This window comes from Oenanthe melanoleuca, chromosome 2 (genome assembly GCF_029582105.1).
Source record: "Oenanthe melanoleuca isolate GR-GAL-2019-014 chromosome 2, OMel1.0, whole genome shotgun sequence".
NCBI lineage: Eukaryota > Metazoa > Chordata > Aves > Passeriformes > Muscicapidae > Oenanthe > Oenanthe melanoleuca.
Window position 1 is genome coordinate 7,407,282 of NC_079335.1, and position 24,501 is coordinate 7,431,782.

The following is a 24,501-nucleotide window of genomic DNA, read 5'->3' on the forward strand; positions in this document are numbered from 1 at the left end:
AGGAGTGAGGCATCAAATCCATGTAGGAGCTGTGAAGTCAGTGTCTCTCTCCTCTCAGGGCTCTGTAAGCAAGAAAGCTGTATTAATAGGTGGAGTTTTCCCACATGCAGCTTCCTTTGTCAACTCAATTTCCTGTTCTGTGATGCATCAGATGGATCTTGCACCTGGGCTCCAAATAAGACCAGGGATTCCTTGTCATGCTATAGAAACATCAATCTTTCCAGTGTTTTAGTATCTCACTGGGGGAAGAATTTTTCCATGTGAGAAACATTTGCATTTGGAAGTGATATAAACATGAATCCTATTGAAGTTAAAAAAAAATCTCCTGATTTGGAAATCAGAATGTCTTCTGTATTTGGTTCACACAGCACAAACAGATGACTGTGGACACATTATGCAGTATGACAAGTAAGTCATATTTGTCATATATGACACCTGGGTGTCATACAAGGTAATAGATGTTAGGAAGAAACTTTACTGTGAGGTACTGGAACAAGTTACCCAGGTAAATTGTGGATGCCCCATGCCTGGAAGTGTCCAAGGCCAGGTTGGATGGGGCCCTGAGCAGCCTGGGGTAGTGGCAGCTGTCCCTGCCAATGGCAGAGGGATCAGAACAAGATGATCTTTAAGGCCCCTTCCAACCCAAATCTTTGGATGATTCTGTGTGTTTCTGAGCTGCTTGGGCCAGAAGTTGCACCTTGCTGTCTGACTAGCTTCTATTTCATTTCAATTTACTGTATTCATAGATCTGAAAAGCAATTTTGGAAAATTATTCATGTATTCATATAAAGGAAGAGGACCTTTCAGGCCTGATATTAAACAAATCCTTTGGAATGAAGGGACTAGAGATGAAAAGGAAAAGGAGAGAGTCCCAGCAAGCAAAAAGGCTTGAAAAGAAATTGAGAGGGGGAAGTAACAAAGATTAATATCTAATAAAAGCTGTCTATATCCATTTGTATTGTATTGTGCTTGTTGTAAGTTACCCAATGAGCCCAGAGTGAATTGCCTCACACTTACTCTACTCACAGTTGGTTTTTGACTGCATTGCAGGCACTGCAAATAAACTTAATTGGAAATATTTATATGAATGTAGACTACTGGACTGTACTCAGGATTCCTAGAATGACTTATAAATAAATGAATGATTCATAGAAGAGAGACTGTGTTCATTGGAGCAACTGCATTGCCAGGATAGGCAGCAGTATTGAATTTCTGGGCTTGTGGCAGAAATTGGAATAGAGAAATGCTTGGGATTTTGCAGGGTATTTGTGTGTGTTTCTTTGTTTAAGTAGAAGTCTATGATCTGACATTTATTTTAGTATTATAAAGTAATAAAGGAAAATAAATAGCATAAGAATTTGATATATTCTGCAAAGGGGGCAAGAATATTATGTATTACCCACTAGTTTTTCTGCAAGGCCCTGTCTATGTGCTCATTTGATGGCTCATTTTTTAGTTTCATTTGCTTTGAGCTGGGCAAGTCACATACAATTTTCCCCAAATTTGTTCTTTTCTCCACACTGATACTCCCTCCCATCCATAAACATTTTGTTTACATGTCTGAGAGACAGATTTTCCTTGGAGTTTGTGAACCTATTTGTGCAGGCTGTTCATGAGGATCCAGTTGTGGCCTCAGGGATCTGTTTTAAAGCTGCTTTCTGTATTCAAAAATGAGAATTATGGGGAGATTTTAGGCAAATAAAAAAGAGCCCATGTCAGTGGAAGAAAGTTGTGGAGCTATGTAAGATCTGTCTGGAATATTTTGTTGCAAACATCAGTTTTGTTATTGAAAACAGTAAAGTTGTGTTATTAATTGACTTTTTCTGTATGTTACCTATTATTTTAACGAATTATCTAGAAATTAATTTTTCTGAGCTTCCTTAGTCACTGATAAGGAGTTATATATTACCAATTAAATTCTATTGTTCTATTAGTTGTTATTTAATTCAAGTAGTAATGACAAAAGTTGCAGATTTAATTTACCTGGTGTGTTGTTACAATAGTTTTGATATCAAATTAATGCAGAAAAGTGTTCACTGTTTCACAGCAATGTGTTTTTCTTAATACTACAGATTGGTGTGAAATTAATGAGTAATTTCATTACCTGTAACTGATAATATTATCTGATCTGATCTGTTCTGTTCTAATTTGAACTTTTTGAGTTTCCCTAAGTAAAACTGCTTCAGTTTTGCTAGAGATGGAATACTGACCATCTGCTCTAACAATGAAGTTTGGTAAAGACTTAGCAGAGAGGAGGGTTAGTATGGTAACAATAAGTGCCAGTGAAATACCCTAGAGACAGGGTGTAGTTACAGTCTGTTTTGTCAAAATAAAAATTTTGTTTCTTTTCACCTGGCTACCATATGGTAGCTTTCCAATAATGTGAAATGGGATGTTTTATCTAATTCCCTTGTTCATAAAGGACTGTGAAACCAGGTCTTGGCTTATACCCAACTTCTCTGGCTCTGTTTGATGCATTTGAACATGTTGGGGAAGAATCATCTTTAGCCATGATGATGAGGAGTCAGAGGTGTGGTAGAGCAGTTCCTGCAGTGGCATAAGGCACTTCCCCAGCCACTAGATTTGTTACAGGGAATTCTGGTCACCTAATGCAACAATTTAACACCTGCCAGGCTATTCTTGTTCTCTTTAGTCAATAGAGGGGAAAAAAGAGAAATACTTATTTGCATAATTGCAAGCAAATGAGATCTGACATTTGACCAAATAACTTTCATAAGCAAAAGAACTAAAAGCTCTTTAATCTCATATAAAAAATTGGATTCTCATGATTTCATCACTCTTAGATTTTTACCTGTAATGCTGCACACTCACACATTAAAAATTGTGCTGACCTCATGCTATGCATCATTTTGTAGACAGAAAACTTTATTTACAGTTTGCATGTTAACATGAAACTCAAGAGCAAAGATATTTGGGTTAACATTTACTTTCCTAACTTAAAAAAAAAGTTTGTTTTGAACCTTGAGCAAACTAAAACACCTGTCTTAGAGAAGACACATTTTAAAAAGTATTACTAAAGTATACCATTGATGTGTATGTTAAATATTAACATATTTCATGTTGGAGAAATGGCTAAAGGAGAACATTTTGCAGTGACATGGCTTGATTAAACAGGTTGTTACTGTGTTGAAAAAATTTATATAAAAATAACTCAAATAATTTATTTGTGTTTTCTTGTAGGTGGCATTAAGTGTCCTGTTTGCAGCTTTGTGTATGGTACAAAATGGGAGTTCAACAGGCATCTTAAAAACAAGCATGGAATGAAGTTAGTGGAGAATGATGGGGAGACCAAATGGGAGGTAAAGCAAAACAACAATGGCTTTGACCTTAAGATTTTTTAAAATTCTGGGGAGAAGAGTAAGGACAAAAATAAGTGTAAAAACATGTGATTCTGACTTACACAAGATCAGAAGGTCATTGTCTCTTTTCTTTGTTTGAATGCATGCCTTGCTATGTCTGTTAAATTTTAATATATGGTAGGGTTAACAACCTTATAAATGCTTTTTTTTTTTTTTTGCATTTTAGGCATCTGGTCCTCTATTTGCAACAGAAAGGGTGAAAACTTTAGCAAAAAATATGAAATTGAAAACCTTACTGCATTTTGTAATATGCTGAATATTAACTGGTGTTAAGATGAACAAAGCTGCAGAAAAAAGCTTGTATCTTGGTCCAGAGAAGGCTAGAATCTAGAAAACTGAATTTTTTAATTGATCAGCTAAAAAAATTAAAGTGTTATGTAGAGTAAGTCTTCTGTGATATGTTCCATGTTTTCAGCTTCAGTCTTGGAGATGCAGAATTGATGGGAAAACCACAGATTTAGACACTTCCATTAAAAAATTATGGCTGGCCAGCAGAGTGTCTTCCATTGCCTGAGCAGGCTGGTTTTGAACTCCAGTGAGAGAAAAAACCAGGAGTCATCTGCAGCTGGCTGATCCCCAAAGTTTTAAGCCTCTCCTGCTAAATTTCAGTCTGGCCCCCATCACAAATCTAATGCCTGATTTGGATGAGCTGACCTGCAGGTGTTGTCTAACAGTTATTGAGTATCCACACACAGAAGGATAAGTCCTTCTGTGGTTCTATTTGGACAGCTGTTCAAAGAAGACAGGACAAGCATTTTAAAATGTAGCTCTTCAAAGTCTTGTGTCCATATTCCAAATGATTCTCTGTACACTTCCTCTGTAGCTGCCCAAAGCTGAAAAAATAAGGGGACATCCTGGATGCAAGAATGTCTCTGTTGCTGAACTGGCTAGAAAGAAAGAGTCCCATCAGAGCAGGAATATGTATTGACAGCTTGTCTTGAAAAAAAAAAAAAAAGCATAGTTTATGGATAACTTTTCTGAAATAAAATGCCTTTTTTTCAAACTTCTGAGCTGTTACAGCAGATCTGCATTATAAATGCATTTTGCTCAAAAAGTCTTTGCTAAACCCTGGTACAGTGCAAGTCTGTTGTTAGTTCTAAGAAAACTGTGCAACAAAAATAAGGTTAGGATAATTTAGCATGCTTGAAACAACTTTTGAAGTAGAACCTAGAACACTGTGGGATGATTATCCTGTCTTCCATGTAATACTCTTCTTGAATTCTGTTTCACCCAGTATTGCTCTTGTTACAGCATTTGTTGTCCAAACTCATTCCTTATTGTTGTTAAATCATTGAAATGAGATTATTCATGCCTTGGCTGGGTTTTGTTTCCCAGTTAACTGCTGAAGTTTCTGAAGAAGCATCCACTCAGTATCTCCATATCACAGAGGCTGGAGAAGATGTTCAAGGCACTCAGGCTGCTGTGGCTGCATTACAGAACCTCAGATACACTTCTGAGAACAGTAAGTTACCTTTTTCTGGGTTGGAACACAAAACCATCTTTTTTTTTTCCCAAAATATTTAATTCTTTTGAGTGTACTGGGCAATATATGATCTCCTGTGATCTCCTATTAAAAATTATGAAATAAGTCATCCAGAACTTACTTCTGGGGGGTTATATTTTCTTTAGGTATAAATGAGAAATTATAATTCATTATTAATTTCTCTATCCTGAAGTCATTAATACTTATCACTGCCTGTTTTGCACTTTATTATTAGCTGTGTGGAATTTCCTGCCTATATTATTAAATATACTGTGAAATTAGCTATCTTGGCAGAATAGATGGTGTGTATCTAATGGCAATTCTCTGGCAATTATTTTTCTCCCTCTCTGGCTGAAGTCAGGAAGACTGTAGGAATGACATGGTGGGAAAGCTCATTTACCACATTCCCTAGACAGCACTAACAATCTCAATTTTGATGGTACACAAGACCAAGTGAGCTATTCTGTATCAGATTGAGGAGGAAAAAAAGTAGCATTAGATAATGTCTGCTAAGTGGGAGATAACAAAAGCCAGGAGAAAAGAAAAAATTCCCAGATTTCTGAGAGTGTTAAAACACCAGAGACTAGAGTAGATATTCCTGTGGTGATTTTTTTTAATACATAGAAATAAATACCCTGATTATCAGAGGGCAGCATTTCACAATTGTTTATCCTTGTGGTCTTCATAGCTCACAATATAAATACATGTCAAAAACTCTCAGTTTTTATGGATTTTCCAAGCATGTTGCAGTTAAATTACATTACTACCAGTTTCTGTATATTATTTTAATGAGTGTAAGTTCTGAATAAGTGAAAACTTCTTGAGAACTTTTCTTAAACTTCTGTATGTTTAAATTAAAATAAATATTGTCATGGAATGTGCTGTACGTAGCAGTCTTTATTTTAAGCATGAGGCTATAGTTTTTTGAGTAATCTTCTTCTTAGAGCATTAATCTTCAGATACTCTTACAGCATATTCCCTCTTAGTACAAAAATAGTTGTCTAAAGGCAGTTTTATAGTAAAAAAAAGAAACCCAAAGCAAGCAAACCTTTTTTAGTACTCAGATATACTTGTTTCTTACATAAATAACAAAATATAACTGCTTTTTATTTGAAATTAAGTTATCTGACCTAGACTACTATCACAGTATCAACCTCAGTTTGAAGGAGTTTAAGTTAGGAAATTAGATTTATTCTATTTGCTATTTCTTTTCTATCTCTGGCAGTGATTAAAGCAAATATAAGGCAGCTTTTACATGACCCTGACAGTTTCTTTCCCTATCTGACATCTCCCTCATGCTGACAATGGCCATGTAGGAATGGTGGGCCATTGGTGAGAATTTGTATTCCTGCACAACAAAAAAGATTTTTCTGCATTCAGGTCTTTCACACCTTATGAGAAGTGACAGTACAACTATAAATGTTTTGTTTTGGTATTTTTGTAAACATCCCTTTCCTTTGGCAGGAATACACACATCAGAGAATATTTTTAAAAAGGACAGACAAGTTCTGATCCAGTGTTTATAAAATGATCAATGTGAGTTTTCCCAAGCAATTAACCTTTCCCTTCAGCAGGTTAGTGATAAAAATACTCTATTTAGGTTGAGGGGTATTGCAGAGGACCAGACAGATGGTAAACACAGGTTTCTAAAATACCAAGTGGCTGTTATGGTTATGAGTGTACAGGTAGGTTCTGTGTGAGTTGAATGTCTGGTAAATACACATTTGGATTTGTAAAGTCTTGTAGCTTCCTAATTTGCTGTTCTTGCTATGATTTGTGGTTGTTGTTCCTTTATTCAATGTATTATTTTAGATCACTTTCAAATAGGCATGGAAGTGATCAGTGTGGCTTCACTTGCTGATTCATGCACTCCCTGGGCAAATTTGTTCTGTGAATACTTCCCTGCCCTAGATCTGTTATTAAAGTGTCACATTATTGAGATTTTTGAATTGTACCAAGAGCACTGCGAGTCAGGGCTGTGCTGTTTGGATTCACATAGCCTCAGAACTGTTCTGCTGTGGTGATCTTATGGCTGCTGTCTTTCTGATAAGGTGAAAGGCTGGATCCAACAGCTGTGAACATCCTGCAGCAGATCATTGAGTTGGGTTCAGAATCCCACGATGCCACTGCAGTGGCTTCTGTCGTTACCATGGCACCTGGCACGGTGACAGTGCTGAAGCAGGTAAGAGCTCTTTCCTTCCCTTGACCAGCCACATTTAATTTTCATATATTTATTGTGAAATGGGTGTTACTTTGCAAGGGACAAATTTTAAATGATCTTTCAAGACACACAGAGAATTTTTCCTAATTTTTCACTGGGTGTTCTATGCGTTTCTATGTGTTTACATTCCCACACATGCACATGTTTCTACATATATACACATACATCTTTATACATCTAAAAATGCCTAGAGTTTGGTATGTATATAAAATATAAATGAATAAATATACCTGTATGTGTATGTAGGTATGTGTGTGAAAATACAGCTTTTTTTCTAGCAGGTGCTTTCAGGCTTTATAAAACAACATACTTACACTTTGTGCAGACACTTAATGCCATTGTCATCTAAAAGAATCAGGTGATCCTTGGTGCAGCAAGCAAAAGGAAATAATTTTCAATTTGAGGTGCATATTTGGTTCAAACATCAAGACTTTTGCTCAGTATTTCCTCCTCACAGATGTCTGCTAACTTTGTTGCTGCCATTTTTCATTCTCTTCTCAGTGTGCTTTAAACTCTGCTTGTTCCTTCTCTTTCAGCTTATCCCTTTCCCACTGATCCACTGTGATCTCTGCACTCAGTGGTTGACAGATGAGGGAAGGAAAGTACATAAGAGATTTTAACTTCCCAAACAGTTTAAGTAACTCCTTTTATTTAAATTAATCAGAACTGATTATTCTGAGTGCTAAAACTAACTTTGAGTTCAGCTTTTTTTGTAGTGTTTTGAACATTGAGTTCATGAGAGCTCCATAGAAGTGTGAAGTTCATGGTCTGTGAAGTACTTGGATAATTCCTAAGTTTCCAAATGTCACGAAGACAAGGCAGAATTTGAAGTCAGAGCATTTTCAGATGTTCCCTTGCAATACTTAACAGGTATTTTGACTAGAAACTGTGTAAGAGTTCAGGGCTATTTTGTAGAATAACATACCCAAATTTGAAAACTTGAAATTCAGTCATTAAAGAGAAGAGACAGCGTGCAATTATGCACAAGTTTCAAAACAACTTTTGTAGCATAGCCACTACCAACATGAATGCTGTGCTATAGAGAAATGCAGTATTAGCAATTGGTGTTTATCAGTGTTATTGAAATTAGTTCTTCCCTAAAGAAATTCATCTTTTGAGGCTGTTGTATTAAAGGCATAGGAGAAAGTGGCTGCAGAAGTAGAGCTCCCTAGAGAATGTTTTGATATCTGAGTGTTACTTTTAAATATACAGGTGTTAACTGATCAATATCTGAGTCATCATAATATCTATTAACTTCCTTGTTGAACCCTCTGAATTTACTTTTAACTTTTTCTAAGTGAATACTTATATTCCAAAGTAATTTTCTTTTCATTTTTCAATCCATACTCCTAGCCTTTTGAGTTTGCAGACTGCTAAGCCTTAATCACTTCTTTTTCCTAGTATGCATCTGTGACTCTCACTGATCTGATACCAAACTCTTACAAGCACCACTCCTATATCAAATGAAATACTGAATTCTCAGAGCACAGAATCTCTGCTGCTCTTCTTTTTGTGCCCCCTTTCGTCCTTCCTTTAGAATCTTTTACCTTTTTAAATTTTTTCTTTTCATTTTTCTCTGTTTTCTTTTATTTTTTCTATAGAAATTGTTTTTTTTATCATAGTCTGGTCTGTTATACAGCTGTTGTTACTTTCCAGCTCTTGTCTTCTCACCAAAAAATTATTCCAGAGTTACAGGCACACCCAGTTTTAGTCTGAGGGGAGTCTTTACATTATTTACTTTAATCCTCCCCTATTAGAAACTGTCATTTTTTTTCTCCAATACTGAGTTGCTTTCTGTGGATGTCCCTCATTTGTACCTATGACTTGATTGGGTTTTAATTATAATAAGTTCCTAACTGTTAACCTTGAAGTGACCTTTAGATACGTTCATATTTCACTTTCCTTCTGGAAAATGTATTCTACATTTTCTTCTGTGACCTTCAGCTTCTCTTGTGGATTGTGAGACAAAGCATTCATTCAGGGTGTCAGCAATGTATTGACATCATCTGTCGCTGAATTTCCACTCCTGTTCTTTAATGGCCTCACTGAGTCCTTGCTTAGCAGCTTGGGTCCATTTTTTTTTCCTTTAACAACATTTGTTGTAGTTGTCCTGATTTTTATGCTGTTTGTTGGGTTTTTTTTTTCCCGTAAGGACATATGTTACCATTTCTTATATTAATTCTTACTTTCATATCTCATTTTTAGCTAGCTCTTGCAAGTTTTTTTATATTTCTCTATCTGCACCAAGAAATCTCTTCTAGTTCTAAATTACTATAATGTTTTAAAAGTATTTTTTGCTGTAAACATTACACTATAGTGTTCCTATTTTTGTCTCCTCTTTCCTCCTGAAAATTTATTTCTCCCACAACTGTCCTTGTCCTTAATTTTCACTCATAAAAGTCCCATTTATACTTGATCCTTAAAATCTTGTGTAAATCCAGCTGTATCTATCAGTAATGCTGCTATGCTCATGCATTAGCATTTCCCTAACCTGTGTGCTCACACACCTTCAGTGTGCTGTGCTTGTAGAGCTTCAGGTTAATGCAAGAATTTTGCCTCCAGAAAGAAGCTCTGTATTTATCCCTAAGTCCTTTTCAGCATCTTGGAAGATATCTGATGTATTAATTACATCTAACTGGTGTAATTTGAAAATTGTTTTCTACTAGTCACAGCACATAAAGGATACCATGTTTGAGAGGTTCTTCTATTAAATTACTGTTCTGCTTGTGATCTTACTGCAAGTATGCTAAATTATAAGTACACATTATAATGAAGGTGAAATCAAGATGAGATTGTCTCTTCACAGCTCCTGGTTGAGAAAAAAATTTCAGTTCTGACTTAGGAAACTTCATATTTCTTGTTTATATGAATGATGATATTAAAGAAAAGGCTTTGACAACATAATAACAAATAGTAACAAATTCCAGCCAGAATTAGGATTCAACTTATAATTTTAAACCCAAAAATGCAAAGTTTGCCCTGTTTAGCTTGGATTCTGCTTGGTAAATAGGAATCATTTTTTGGCTCTGTTAGTGTTGTGTGTATGAGGCCTTTCCAAGGTTGTCTGGAGGATGAAATGATATTATCTTAACCTTGTCTGTGATTCAATATACTAGTCTGTCACCAAAGTTAATATTTTTTCTAACTTGGGGTAAATCCAGTTGTGTGAGCTCTGAAAATACGCAGCTGCTAAGGAGTGCAATGTATATTTCTCACCAAATGCCTGAGAAAAATGTTAGTAATGTGAACTTTTACCAGTATGATCTGAGACTGGCCAAAATCCCCTTTGAAGCTTTGAGCACAGCATGGCAGGAGAAGTCCTTCCTTGTTCAGTTACTAGGGATCCACTCTGGATCTCTTTGTAAAAGAGGTAATGAAGATATTTCTTCATAGTGTGACATTTGAGTTGTTCTGCTCTGCTTAAAGATGGAAAAAATAGCAAGGTGGGAAAAGGGAGAGAGGAAAGATTGCTAAGTTTAAAGAACAACTAGGAAAGAGGTTAATAAATGCTTAGAAAAGCCAGGAAATAGTCATCATAGTGGATGGTAAATATAGGCAAGAGACTGGGGAGAAAGGAGTTTTTTGGGAACAGCACATGAGAGAGTGAGGACTGGAAGGGTAAAACAAGACACTTTCCTTTCTGCACATTCCACTCTGTGTCCTGTCACAGATGTACTTTTGCCCTTGTGCCTTAGGGTGGAGATTGATTCATTTGTTTTTTTGTTTATTTTGCTAGAAGAGGCTGTTCAATCCATTATTTATAGGGGTGGACTATTTTCCTGGCTCACATGCCAAACATAAGCAGTCAGGCCAGTATCACACATACCCTGATTTACCATCTCTGCAGGCCTGTGTTCAAAGACTTGTTTTTCACACAGAATCTGTGTGTTAACTAGAACAGAGATAGTGTTTCACTGCAAACTGCCTTGATGTTTAGTTGTTTCTTTCAGTTAGAGTGTACATCAAACAAAGATATGAATTGCTTCATAAAAATTTTTATCCAAGTTAAACATTTATTTTATTTAAATACTGAGTTTCTTGTGAGGAAACATTACCCTCAGAAATGAATACCACTTATATGATATTTTTTGCAGAGGAGATTATTTTAATCTGTAGTGCTGTAAGTAACTCACCAAGGAAACAATACTCAAAGTGCATATTCTTGGTTTCACAATATACAAAGAGCATCCTTGAAAGCTTAGTTCCTGAACCCCTCACTGCATTGACCAGAACATCAGAAGTGTTTCCTCTTCTTGGTTCTGTGCCCATCAGCTCTATTTTCTCCTCTAGTTGTTGCTCTTCCATTTCCACTGTTTGTTAGCAGGAATATTTAATGGCAGCAAGATACTACCCAATTTAATTAATTTATTTTTTCATAAATGCAGTTTATTTCTTGTATAAGATATTTTTGATGCAGACTAGAAAGCATGTAGGGTTCTCTGTCCAAATATGAGTTTTTATTTTTGCATCAAATTACTACTGCAGAGCAGTAGAATTTTGGATTGCAAGCTAAAGGTTTACATTGTTATGCACTATAATAACCAATTAAATTTGGCTGCATGTTGTCTGTTTTTCAGGGGGTTTTTTTCATTTAGATAGTGATGGACAAATTTGCTGGAAATTTACTATTTTTAGGTCTGTGATACTGCACTGGGTTTGTGTGCTCTAGAACCATAACTTTTAGCTCACTCTGAAGATGGCTGAGAAGTTTGTGTTAATCTCTAGTCATTATTATTAATTTAAGGTGATCAAATCAGCCTTTCTGCACAGTTGGTCATCAGAAGTCCACTTTAATTCTCAACTCTGTGGGAATATCTTTCCTATTTTTCAAGCCAGAGAGGTGATTTCCTTCTCAGGACAATTCTTGGGTCTTGCCTGCAGGTGAATACCTAAATGGTGCCAATTTGTTCTGAATGATGACTCCTATATGGTTTCTCATTTCAACCTTTTAGCTACAATAGTTGCCCAAGCCATCATTATTTTATGCTACAGTTAACTCTGGTAATCTTTTTTCTGACATTCAGTTTGTTTTATCCCTTTTGTATTTTTTCAGAAAAACCTCAGATTACTTTCTCTCCTTTTCTTGTCATCACCCTCTCTTATTCTATTCACTTGATGTTCCCTTTTTTGCCACATTAAACAAATTCTTGTTTTCCTTTCCTGGGTTTTTTACTCCTTTCCAACTGTCCCATTTCTTATGAGCTGTAAAGATTTTGTCTCCTACCTTTGCTCAGTCCATGAGGATCTAGTTGCTTATTACTTTTTTCAAACAAGTTTCTAATGCCTTCTTCCATATTGTGCTTAGTTGTGTGGATTTTTAATGAGGAGCAATTTGTACCTCATGGTCTTCTCTCAATTACTTGTCAAAAATATGATGACAGCAATTATCTTTGAATAGACTGTTGTATGTCCTGTCACATTGAACTACCACTGTCTCATTTATGTTTTACTCTCTCACCTCCCATTTTCTATGTCTGTTTACTTTCTCTTGTTTTATGCTGAAATTATAGTGAAATTATAAGGCCTTTGGGACATGAAGTACACTTTTCATGTAGCCTAGCTGATAGCTGATACAATCCAGGTCCTGATCCAAAGCACTACATAAATATTAACCATAAAGAGCAGTAGCTGCTGAATTCTCTTTCTTTTCCTTCCACTCAGAAAGATGAGACAGGACTGATATTTTTACTACTTCTGTAGACTGAAGTGAAAGGTTAAACCTATTCCTGAAAAGGATAGTAACCTATTTTTAACCTAGACATAATGTGTTCTGGAGAATAAGTATATCAGCTATTACAATAACTAAACAGATCTTTATCAGAAGATAAACAGAAAATACTGGATTTCCATGTGTTTCACCCTTTATTTTAGTTCCTTTCATCCTTTTATTCTGTAATCTCTTCAGGCTCCAGTAAAAACCTACTATGATAAGTCACTTTCTTCAAAGTGACAGCAGCAGGAAGGCAGAGCAAAGATTATACATCAACTCAAAGCAGATCACAGAAAACAATTTTACAGTGTAGCACATCTTCAAAAATAAATACCTATTATTAGCATGGCTGTCACATCAGAGGCTACTGAACACTACTTCAGCAGCACACCTTGTATTTCTGTCTGGCTTGGATTGGTCCTGGCCTGCTGATGGGTGCCAGTGGTAATCTAGAAAATTTGCCAATATATGGAGTTAGATACATGTTGATTGTCAATTTTGTAGTTGCTTTAGAACACAGCAGTCTGATGCTTCCTGTGACAGTAACAGCAATGGAAGTTTTAAATGGGGCATATGGGGCTGAGGCCCTGTTTGCTCAGCCTTAAAGGAGTTCTCATTTTTGTAACATACAGATAAAATCTCAATCAAGATCATTGTGCTGTTAGAGCTCCTCAAACGATGGCAGTGTTGCCATTCTGCCTCAAAATGAGGTGGAGTGATCAGCATTTTGCCAGATGAGTGCCATGTCCAGCCACAGTCCCTCTGTCAGGATATATTCAACCAGCCAATTGCTAAAACTTTTTAAAAATATGCATCAACAGTATGAAGATTTGTTTATCTTCTTGCTGTTTTTTTTTTTTTTATGCAAAGCAGCTCTTTCATACTCAATCCTCTTATTATTCCAAAACCATTGTGCACCAGATTGTCTTTGTTTTGTAGCTCATTATAGAGATTCAAATGATCAAATTACAGTGTTTTCTGTGTGTATTTTTTACACAATGTAACTGTATGTAAACCAGAACTGAGAAAGTGTTGAAATTATTCAAATGATACTGAACAAAACTTGTAGGCACCAATGTAAGCTGACACATCACATATCCAGGTGCTCTCTGTGATCTAGAGTGCTTTCATTTTAATCCTTTCTACAGATTTTTAGTATGTTTTCTTACTGATGTTTATGATATAAATAGGAGCATTTGCAGCCTAGTGTAAGGTTTTGAAAATCTGAAAGATCTCTGTGATTAACTTTTCTGCTTCATGGTAAACTGAAAAGCAGCATTCAATCTGAAATCAAGGGAGAGATTCCACTGAGGATTTGGGGACAGGCTCAGCATAACTGTTTTAAGCACAATAGACCTGCAACTCCTGCTGACTTCAAATAAAATTGAAGATATTACAGTATTTCACAAAATGAGCTCTAGAGTAAGGGAAAGCCTTTAGCATCTTACTGCAAATATTTTTTTACACCTTTTCAGGAAAGGTGAGAAGTATATTTTCCTTAATGGCTTGAATTCATTTATTTCAAATTTTAAAAAAACTTTCCTCTTTTGACAGGCAGAGATTCCTCTAAGAGAGACCCTTGTGCAATGAACACTTCCATGTATGTGGATGGTCTGTGGATATGTAAATTAAGAACACTTGGAATTTAGAGGTGTTGAGATTCTTATGAAAACATGAAGGTGAAAGTCCTGCTGGCTTTTGTGAGGGACAGATATAGTTAATAAAGAATATTTATGCAGGTACTGACTTGATTTAATGTGCCAGCTGTCTGTGGCTTCAGCTCCTTGCTGTCATTCTTTAATGAAGGATAAGCAGACAGCTGCTTTTCAGATGACTCTCAAACAGAAAAGGGGTCTTGGATGCTGCTCTTCAAAAGATTTCAGAAGCCAATACAGAGAATTGAGTGTGGTGACTTTGTTCATTTAGATGGCAGCTGTCCCACTGTTTCATCAATTTGAGGGATGTAAATTAACATTTTGAGATTATTCCCTGTGGAACAATCTAATGGGAACCAAGCAGAAGCATGTAAACAGTGAACTGATTTGAAATGTAAATATCCCAAATAATGTGGTGATTTGTCAAACTAAAAGGATTACAGATAGCTGTCCAAAAAAAGATACTGGAAGCTAGAAACACCAGAAATAAAGGCATTAGTTTTCTTTACCCTGCATGACAAGGGTAATAAACACACATCGATAAAGTCAGGTTGGGAGTTTAAATTAACTTTCTTTATTGGCCATTTTCATTTCAAAAGGATATAAAATTGAATAAGTATTAGATTTCTTCTATTGAATTGAGTGAGATTCTGCTTTCATTTCATTTTTGTGTCAACTATGCTTTATTTATTTTCCTCTCTTCATTATTTATGTACATTCACAAAGCTATATTTGGAATTATTTATGGCTTTTGATTTGGAGTGACAACAGTGAGATCCATTTCGTACTGTGTTGTGCATTCTTGCATCTCTTAGCAAATATAGTGTAATTTTTCTGGCCTGAGGCATGTTGTCAGGTGGTTATGTGTAGTGCAGTAAAACAAGAGGGATTAGTGTATATTGCATAATTATAGGGCCACATTTTAGACACCCCTATTCTGTATTTGTTTGAGTATCTCTAGCATCAAGGGCTGTAATTGTGAGCTGATTCATAACAAGCTGTGAGATTCTAATTATCTAACATTTTTAACTGCAGCTTCCTATCTGAATTCAGTGGTGATTAGACTTTTCATGGCCTGTTGTAATATTCATTAGGAGATCTTGTGTATGTCCTTAACTTCCAGAGGAGCTGACAGTGGAACAAGTACCCTCAGGAAAGAGGAGAGGACAGTTATGAAAAGGGATTTTGGTGTATGAATTCACTAAAACTCTGTTGCTTTCAGTAGGTTTTAGGGTTTCTTTAATAATTAAAAAATAAAGAAGGGTGCATTAGGAACAGCAAGAGTTTTCAGTTCTATTTCTTTTTTCATTATTTAGCTCCTTGCTTTTCAAAGAGAGGCTCAAGGTTCCATTCGTGAGGGGCATGTTGGTGAAAGGGGCTTATAAAAAGAGAGACAGTAATTTTTGACAGATAGGGAAAGGACAAGGGGGATTGTTTATGAACTCAAAGATGTTAGGAAGAAATTCTTTACTCAGAGGGTGGTGAGGCATGGGAACAGATTGCCCAGAGAAGCTGTGGATGCCCATCCCTGGGAGTGTTCGAGGCCAGGCTGGATAGGGTTAGTGGGAGGTGTCCCTGCCCATGGCAGAGGGGTTGGAACTAAATCATCTCCAAGTTCCCTGTCAATCCAAACCATTCTGTGAGTCTGTAACTCATTGATTCTATGATACCTGCATTTTCAGACAACATAAATTGTTTTTACTGAGGCCGGTTGCAAATTCGACTGTGTCAAGAAAAGCATCCAGCATCATCTACTTGTGTAGGGTGTTGAGCTTGAACTTCAGCAGGACCTATTTAAACTATATTTCAAATAAAACATTTAGATATGTTTGATAAAAGAAACAGAATGTGTAAAGGACTTCATTCCATTCCTGTGTTTTTTATCCCTATAAACTGAATCCTATGCAACAAAGCCAGAGTGGGCATTGGTGTTGCAATTAGGGTCAGTGACAATGGCCAGATTCCTTTTAGATGTTAAATCTTTCACCAGATAAAATCCACATATATTCCATTTGTATATTACAGCCATACTGACTTGGGGCCCTCTGAATAATTTAACACCTGGACATACTTGTTATCATTCAAGAAAAAGCTTTCTATAGCCTTAAGTAATTGAGTGAACGTTCAGAGTGCTGTGAAGTCCTAAGGGGCTTGTGAATCTCTGAAATCTTCTTTTGACAGATAGTTTAAACACAAAATGAAAAGTCAGAAGCAAAGTCACTGTTTAACAATGAGAATGGTTGCTTAGGGAAAAAAATTAAATGAGAAAAGAGCATCAGGAAAACAAACATATAGGGCCTGTTTTTCTCCTTGCTGGTCACTAAGGGACCAAACAGATCCTTGGAATCTTCACTGTGGTTCTTCCCTTCTGTTCCCACTCCCCTCTTAAACAGCATTAATGATCTTAATTATATTTACTTGAATTTGACTGTGCTACTGCTGTTTACTTTTGAGCCAGTTTCTAACTAAAAACAAAATAGCCCTTTCTAACTTCTATAACTCAGATTCCACACTTTGTCGAGTCTACCATGTCTGACCTCTTCTTTTTAAGATCACTTAAGATCAGTGCTGCAAGAGCACACTGTGCTCCAGCAAACAGAACCATAGATTCCTAGAATAGCTTGGATTGGAAAGGATCTTAAAGATCACCTCATTCCAACCTTCCTGCCATGGGTAGGGACACCTTCCTCTAACAAATGCTTTTGCATATGTCTTGCATACTGAAAATTTGCTGTTCTATTCTCTCCTTAAAAGTAGGGGGTTTTTGTCACTAACACTTGAGAGGATGCATTTCTTCTGCATGACTTAGAGATTTCTATTTTATTTATACTTGTCTGGAGTACTTTGCGTAGGAATTTTGTATGGATCTAGTAGAGGATTAAGATTTGGTTTTGCATTCTAGTATGTACTGTATTTCAATAATTTACAGGCATCTGTATGAATTTGGAATTCAACACCAGACTGTGCTGCTTTTTAAAATTTTGACAAGAAGAAAAATGTTCAGTAAAAAATCTTTTATTTTCACTTGTTTCTGTCAGTCTCCTTTCAATAATGTAAACATTGCTGCTTCACAAACAGTAGGCCTTAGGAATCTATTTCAGTGATATTTATATTTCACATTTTTCTAATAAAATCCCTTAAGGTTTACAGTGAAATTTGCACTTCTGTGAGCAGCCATTGACTAGGGAGAAAAGGAAAGGTGGGTTCAGTAGATGTTTTCTCACGTGGCTTTGGATGGGTTCTCAACTCAGTGCTGCTAGAGGAATTGACTGAGTTCAGATTTATTTAAATAAAAGCAGTTTTGAATGAGTGAGTGCTGAGAGATTAAGCTGTCTCTAAAGACCAGAGTTCCTGAAATTTTGCAGCTCTCTGTGCACAGAACTGAGTTGCTGTGTTGGTGCTTTCAGTATTCTGCCTAGCTACACACTCATTAATCAAGAGTGCTTGCATTTTCTGCAAAACTGACGTTTTCTTTCAAAACCGTGTGATTGCTGATTTGCATGCTGTATTTCCATTAATCACCACAATAGCAGGTACTTGTTGGGCAGGTGAAGTTTCTGTAAGCTCTGCTGTGTCTCCCCAGGTGAAGGAGGAGGAGCAGGCAGCCAACCACACGCTGATGATCCAGGAGACGCTGCAGCAGGCGTCGGTGGAGCTGTCGGAGCAGCATCACCTGGTGGTGTCCTCGGATGAGGTGGAGGGCATCGAGACTGTCACTGTCTACACCCAGGGTGGGGAGGCTTCAGAGTTCATTGTTTATGTTCAGGAGGCTGTGCAGCCCGTGGAGGAGCAGACTGTGGAAGAATCAGTGCAGGAGCTCTAGAGAGCAGTGCTCAAAAGGAGATGTTGATTTGCCAAAGCCAGAGGTTTGTTTTGTTTTGTTTTTTTTTTTGTCCCAACCAAAGTAAGCAAGCTGATGGATTTTCAGTTGATTTGTGAAGTGATCTAACTGGATGGATTAGTAACTTAGTAATATTATGTGCAAAACCTTCTCAGACTTTTTTGTTTCTACAAAATGCTTTTAAGGAAAAAGTATTCTTCCCCACCTTAAAGATCTCTCACTTGATTCCTTTAAATTTGCACAAATATTGTCTGTTCAAAACTGTGGTATCCCATGATAAAAACCATTCATAAAGATAGCTAGAGTGTCTGCAAAAGCCCATACATCCCATTTTATACATGCTTCATATATTCTTGACGGGGCTGGAAGCAAAGTTGTTTTTTCTATAATTAAAAGGGCCTCTTAGCTCTGAGCCTAGAAAGTGTCTGCCAAGTTTGGGATCTAACCCAGACAAAGGCTCAAGATCTAATTGGAAACACACCACAGATGGACTGTAGTTTATACCTGTGAGATGATCCTTTGAGTTTGGGAGGTATTTAAAGCCATATGTGATAATTCTGGGTACCAGTAGGATGACTATTATTTAGCTGTTTGAATAATAATAACTGTTTCCATCCCTCTGAATAAATACCTGTCTGGTATCATAAGGTGAAACCAAAACTGTCAAATCAAGGAAATATTCTTTTGTTTTTAAGAAAAAAATATATTCAAAAGATTTGTAAATGCTATAAGAGATGTATGTTCATATGTTTTAAACAGACATGCTTGTAAATATGACTGTGTGAAAAAATTTGTACAAAAAGCTTAAGTAAATATTGACGAGAATCAAGATATTCTTAATTATGCATGTATATAGTTGCAGATTTTTCTTCATGAATCTTGAATTGTTTCTGGTTTAATATTTTTAAATTTGAGCTATAAAAATTATTGATAAAAAATTGTCATGTTTTCTTCTAATGCTTTAATTTCTTAAGTGTTGTTTTCCCTTTTGTAGCTAATTAAAAAAAATGCTGGTGTGCATTGACTCTGATGAATTATTCCTCTAGTTAATAGTCTCTTATCAAGAAAGTACCACCATGAAATACAGGCAGACCTTTCTATGTGATTGAATTTATTTGTGGGTGTCCTGGGTGAAAAACTTTTGATTAAGTGGATATAATGTCATGAGTTGGTTGACAGTGTCTTCTGCCTCTGCTGGGTTCTCTTGATGCTGGATAAAATCTGAGTGCAAACCTGTAGTGGCAATTTCTCCCTTAGCTGTGGCAATGGGAAGTCTAAATTTGTAATGGAAAAGAAGTGAGAATTGCTTGACTTGGGTGGCAGCTTTGTTTTCTCTGGTTTTATCTTGGCAGAGCACCAGGAGCCCCAGGGATCTGAAGTTTGTAGGGTGGAGACCTTGTTGCCATTTTCTGTCACTGACTGGAGCTGGTCACAAATGTCAGGGTTGATTCTGTGTAGGTTCAGTAAACTTGGCAGGAATGAGCCATGAAATGTTGAGTAACATTTGTAATGTGATAGAAGCTGATCAAATTTATGATTAGTCTGCATAAGAAACTGTGTTTTTGTAATTACTGGTTGAAATTCAGTGTTGATTTACAAGAATAATGCTGTTATCTAGAAGAGAAAAAAGCAGTCTCAAAAACCTACAATTTACTGAACCAGCCCATTTGCTGTTAAAACCATTGGGAAGAGCCTCATGATCACATGTGGCAACGGGTGAACTTAGTGTAAAACCTCTCTGAAACGGGGAAAGAAAAATATTTTTCTCTGCATCAGTCAAGAATTCTGAAGTACATAGTTTAAGATAGACTGAGTAGTTTTGTCTGGAAAAGGTGTGGCTGTATTTGGACAAATAGTTTTGGGGTTTTGTTTGTTTTACTTCCAGAATATCACAGCCATACATACCTATTTAATTTGGTATTTAATTGATGAGTTACATCACATTTTTTTTACTAAATCATAAACACTTAGTGAATTTTTTGCTTCCTTTTTTAATTATTTTAAAAATACTTTTCCATTCAGTTGTTTGTTTGTTTTTTTTTTTTTTTTTTTTTTTGCAGCTCTGCCATGACCTAAACAGCACAAATTATTCTTGCTTTTAATGGCATGTTTTCCAACAAGATTACAGAAGTGACATTAATGCAATTCAGAGTTCTAAAACATTTTAATATTTTTAATTCTTCTAAAGCTATAAATTTCTTAGTCCACACAGCATCTTAGCACTACTGTATAGAATATGAACTACAACCATTCAATATTAATAAAGGAAAATTATTTCCCATTCCAATAATTTACTCACAACATGGGCATGTGCTTTACAAATGTAAAAAAATAATAAGCCAAACCCAAAACACATGAGAAAACCTCTTACATCTCAAGAATGAGCAGTCCTGTTAGCACTGTTAGTAGAGAAAGGAAGAAAGTAGCAAAAATCATACTGCAAGATACTCAATTGTTCAAATGATTTAAGATCAAGTGGGCAGAAAATCTGGCGTGTGAGGGAATCGTTTGGAGCTGTGTTCAACTCGCATGATCAGGACTTGATTTTTGTCTTGAACTCTTCACACCTGCCTGTGGAGGAGTCTGACCACAGAAAGTTCAGTGGTCAATGGAAATGTGAAATTGACCCAGTGAGGAAGTTTTACCTTTCTAACCCTTGGGATGAAAGCATACTGAATGTTCAAGACTGACCACTCAGGGAAAACTTCTTTCCTAAGTCCCACCTGATCTTTTATGGAGGTAGAATTATCAACCCCTCTTATGTCCTAAAAGACTGCAAGCCTGTCTTGTCTTGCTTGCATGTAGAGTTGTATTTATGTAAGAGCAGTGAGATTCAATTGAAGACTCTGCTACTAGTATGGAATAAAAATAAGATCCATTTTTATTTTGTAATTCCTTTGAACTGTTAATAAGGATAACTGCTATCAGCACTCGCAGAGCAGAGCTTTGTCAAACAGATGGTGTGCACAAAGTCATAGTTTAGGATGGTTATATTTGGATTTGTGGTTTATGGTTGGATTTCTTTACACCAGATTACAATTTTTGCTATTTGTAGGTATGTTTGAGCTGTATCTGAGAGTTTGAACAGAGTGACATGAGCTCGTTTGCAGATGGCATCATTAACAAAAATGTGGCTTGTTTAGGTAATGCTAATCCTGCAGTGAACTGCAGATGTCTGTTCCCTTCTGTGATACAATGACAGTGAGGTTACTGAGTGATGCTGCACGTGGCTTGACAGCTTCTCAATTTGCATTTCCAGCTTCCCCATCATAGCAGACATCATTTCCATCAGTAGCAGCACTACTCCATTTGTCTTTTTTTCTTCCTTGAAATGAGGGCAACCTTTAATCTAGGAAGACTTTCATGTTCACTTGGTAACAGATGTGTTTTGGCTCATCCTGAGGATCACACTTGCTATTAGGACATCAATATGCAGTATCATCTCCATCCCTGCTATAGTTCCACCAGGTAATTGATTAAGGTGGTCTTTCATGTGTTCCCGTTCTCAACTTGCCCATATTGTGCTTTAAGTGATTAAAAACAGTGCCACACATTTCAAAGGACAGTGCAAATTACAGATCTCTCATATCTGACTAACAAAATACTCTGTTCAAGTCCATTTTCTTCTCCACTCCATCAGCATTCAAGGTGGTTGAAGCAGAGAAAGGAAACCAGCATGTTTCTCTCTTGATAAATACTGGTGGACAAAAATGCTGTGTTTGTGATTGATACCAGGTGTGGACACTGTCTGCTCACAATTCCATGCCATGTGCTCTGGGATGCCTCTGCTGGAGGAGGGAGGTTGGAGCAGGTTTTTTCAACCTAACCCATTCTGGGATTCCATGAAAGATCCCCTGTGTGCTCTGATCAGCAACGTTCAAGGATTTCACTAGATGGGAAGGTGCAGAGCTCAGTGTGAAACAAAACCATGGAATAAAATTGTCAAGGAAAATAAATATTAGGTCAAATAACAGAATTAGCACGCTGTTGGGGAGTTCTATTAGCTTAGAAGGTAGTACCTAAAACTCATCTTGAGTTGCTCTGGTTTTGCACTGAGTAAAATACAGCCAGACATTAGGAATGAGCCCCGGTGGGAAGAACAGGGCAGCTGACCTCAAAGGTTTCTCTGACACCTCAGGTTTCTGGGCATTTAATGGCAACAAGAGAGAACAAAGTAACAAAATACCTTTTTTATATTCTGAACCACACCTAACAAGGACGCTTGCCAGAGCTCACTCTGAAGGAATTGATGGGATGGGCATTGATGGGATATTAAATAAGAGCAAAATCATCACTTACATTTCCTTATTCTTATGTCATATATTCTTCATAAAAAGTTCAGTGCAAGGCTTGAAGTGAGTAGTGGCTGCCAGTAAAGTAGAAAAACAAAATAAATGTCTTTGACAACACTATAAATGATCTTTTTATTCCCTATAAAAGTATTTTTACAGGCTTGTTTGCTAAAGGGGGATAAAGAGAGAAATCACAGTCAATATGTTGCACAGAGCTCTTGGTTTTTCAAATGTTGCAAGTTTTCCTGGAAGTGAAAATAACTATCAGCCTAGGTAAATTAAAAGGGATCAAAAAGTCGTCACTGTCTTGGAATGAAAACAAGCAATGGGAATTTATAGAGCAAGCCTTGCTATGGGTTTTTCTTCAGTTCAAGGAATATTATCTTCTGGAAAATAAGGGATCATTTTGTGTTGTGCACCCAAATGAAACACACTGCAAGTGTGTTTTACAGGAACACATAAAGATATATGAGAATGAGACCACAGGAGAATATTGGTAATATTCTTTATGGGCAAGCAGTGAAATAAGGGACAAAATATCACAGTGGATTACAGAGCCAGTCAATGTTTTTACACTTTGTTCTGGAAATGGTTCCCCTTTTTGATTAGCCTTTATAGCATTTATTTTGCTACTGCCATTGGGACTGAAAATACATTCTGGGAGCTGAATAGGCCTTGAGTATTAAAAGTAGAGCATAGAATCTTTTAGGGATGGATAGCTTGTTCAGATACATGTTCAGATAGTCAAATACTCCTTTCAGTTAATGATGGCTAAAGGAGTGAGTTCAAGATGTAAGTAAGGTCCAAATTAGAAAATATCTATGCTTTGTGCATACCTCTTACGTCTTAGTCAAAGGCCAATCAGTTTCTCCAGCAGAAACAACCACCCTTCACTTGCTACAGAGTTTGTCTGGACAGTGACATTCTATTTAGAGTTTGTGTTTAGCTATTCAGGTTGTTTTTTCAAACCTTAAATGAACTGTGTGTGAAGTCTTGTCTATTCAGGGTGTACTCCCACTCACACAGAGATGTTTCCATTTCTATTCAGGTGATTCCTGTGCGTTGGGTGTTGAGCTCCTGGGTGGTGCCACAGCACAGGAGCTTTTTGCTCCCTGTTGTACTTACAAATTCTCATGGTGAAATTGTGTTGTTTTGTGAGGTCAGAACACATGAAGGTACAAAAATTATTTACTGAAGTGCTAGAGAAATGTCCTGTACTTTTGAACATAGAAATGTTCACCAGGGCTGTGTGGTCCTCAGGAGCTCTCCTGAGTCTCTCATTTGCCAGTGTTGACTTTAGCTTTGCCAGCAGAATGAGTGTGTTGGGTTTGCTTGGTGTAATGGTTTTGAAAGCAAAACCAGTGAGAGACTCCCAGTCAGAAATACAATTTAGTGGGAAAAAAAAAAAAAAAAAAAAAAAAAAAAAAAAAAAAAAAAAAAATACGTGCAATAGTACAAAAGAAAAAACTACTGACAGAGTCAGAATACAACCTGACACCCTGCTAGTTAGGGTGGTGGTAGCAGCCCAGATGAAGTGCTCTTGTTGAAGCAGTGATCCTGTAGAAAGGTCTGGTAGCTCTTGTCCTCTGGAAACCAGTGGGTAAGAGCTGCTCTGATGTTCCAAATCTCAGTTTTTATCTAGCTAGGAAATGTTTGGCTCCTCCCCCTGGGTGGAGCATCTCCCAGTGGGATGATGTAATTTTATCAGTCATGCAGTGGGACTCAGTGTCCCATTAACAGGAGATATCTCCCTGAAGGAAGGATGGGTCATGGGAAATATAAAGAACATTGCCCTATCTGTTTTTTGACAGCTGGCCCATTAGCAGAGGGTATCTCCCACAGATACAAGATTCACTGCCCCACCTGGTTTCAGCAGATGGATAGAATACATCCTTTTGGGCATGTCTGGGACACTTGGC

At 36.8% G+C, this 24,501-nt stretch overlaps 1 protein-coding gene across 1 annotated transcript in view; it reads left to right on the forward strand.

Moving 5' to 3' along the window:
- ZFAT (zinc finger and AT-hook domain containing) overlaps positions 1–19,309 on the forward strand; it is a 75,619-nt gene extending 56,310 nt beyond the window's left edge. Inside the window, exons 13-16 of the mRNA XM_056485292.1 lie at positions 3,202–3,320; positions 4,716–4,842; positions 6,915–7,045; positions 18,033–19,309. Coding sequence (XP_056341267.1) covers positions 3,202–3,320; positions 4,716–4,842; positions 6,915–7,045; positions 18,033–18,272 — 617 coding nt within the window. The 3' untranslated portion in view covers positions 18,273–19,309. The remainder of the gene's footprint in view (positions 1–3,201; positions 3,321–4,715; positions 4,843–6,914; positions 7,046–18,032) is intronic.
- The last annotated feature ends 5,192 nt before the right edge of the window (positions 19,310–24,501 follow it).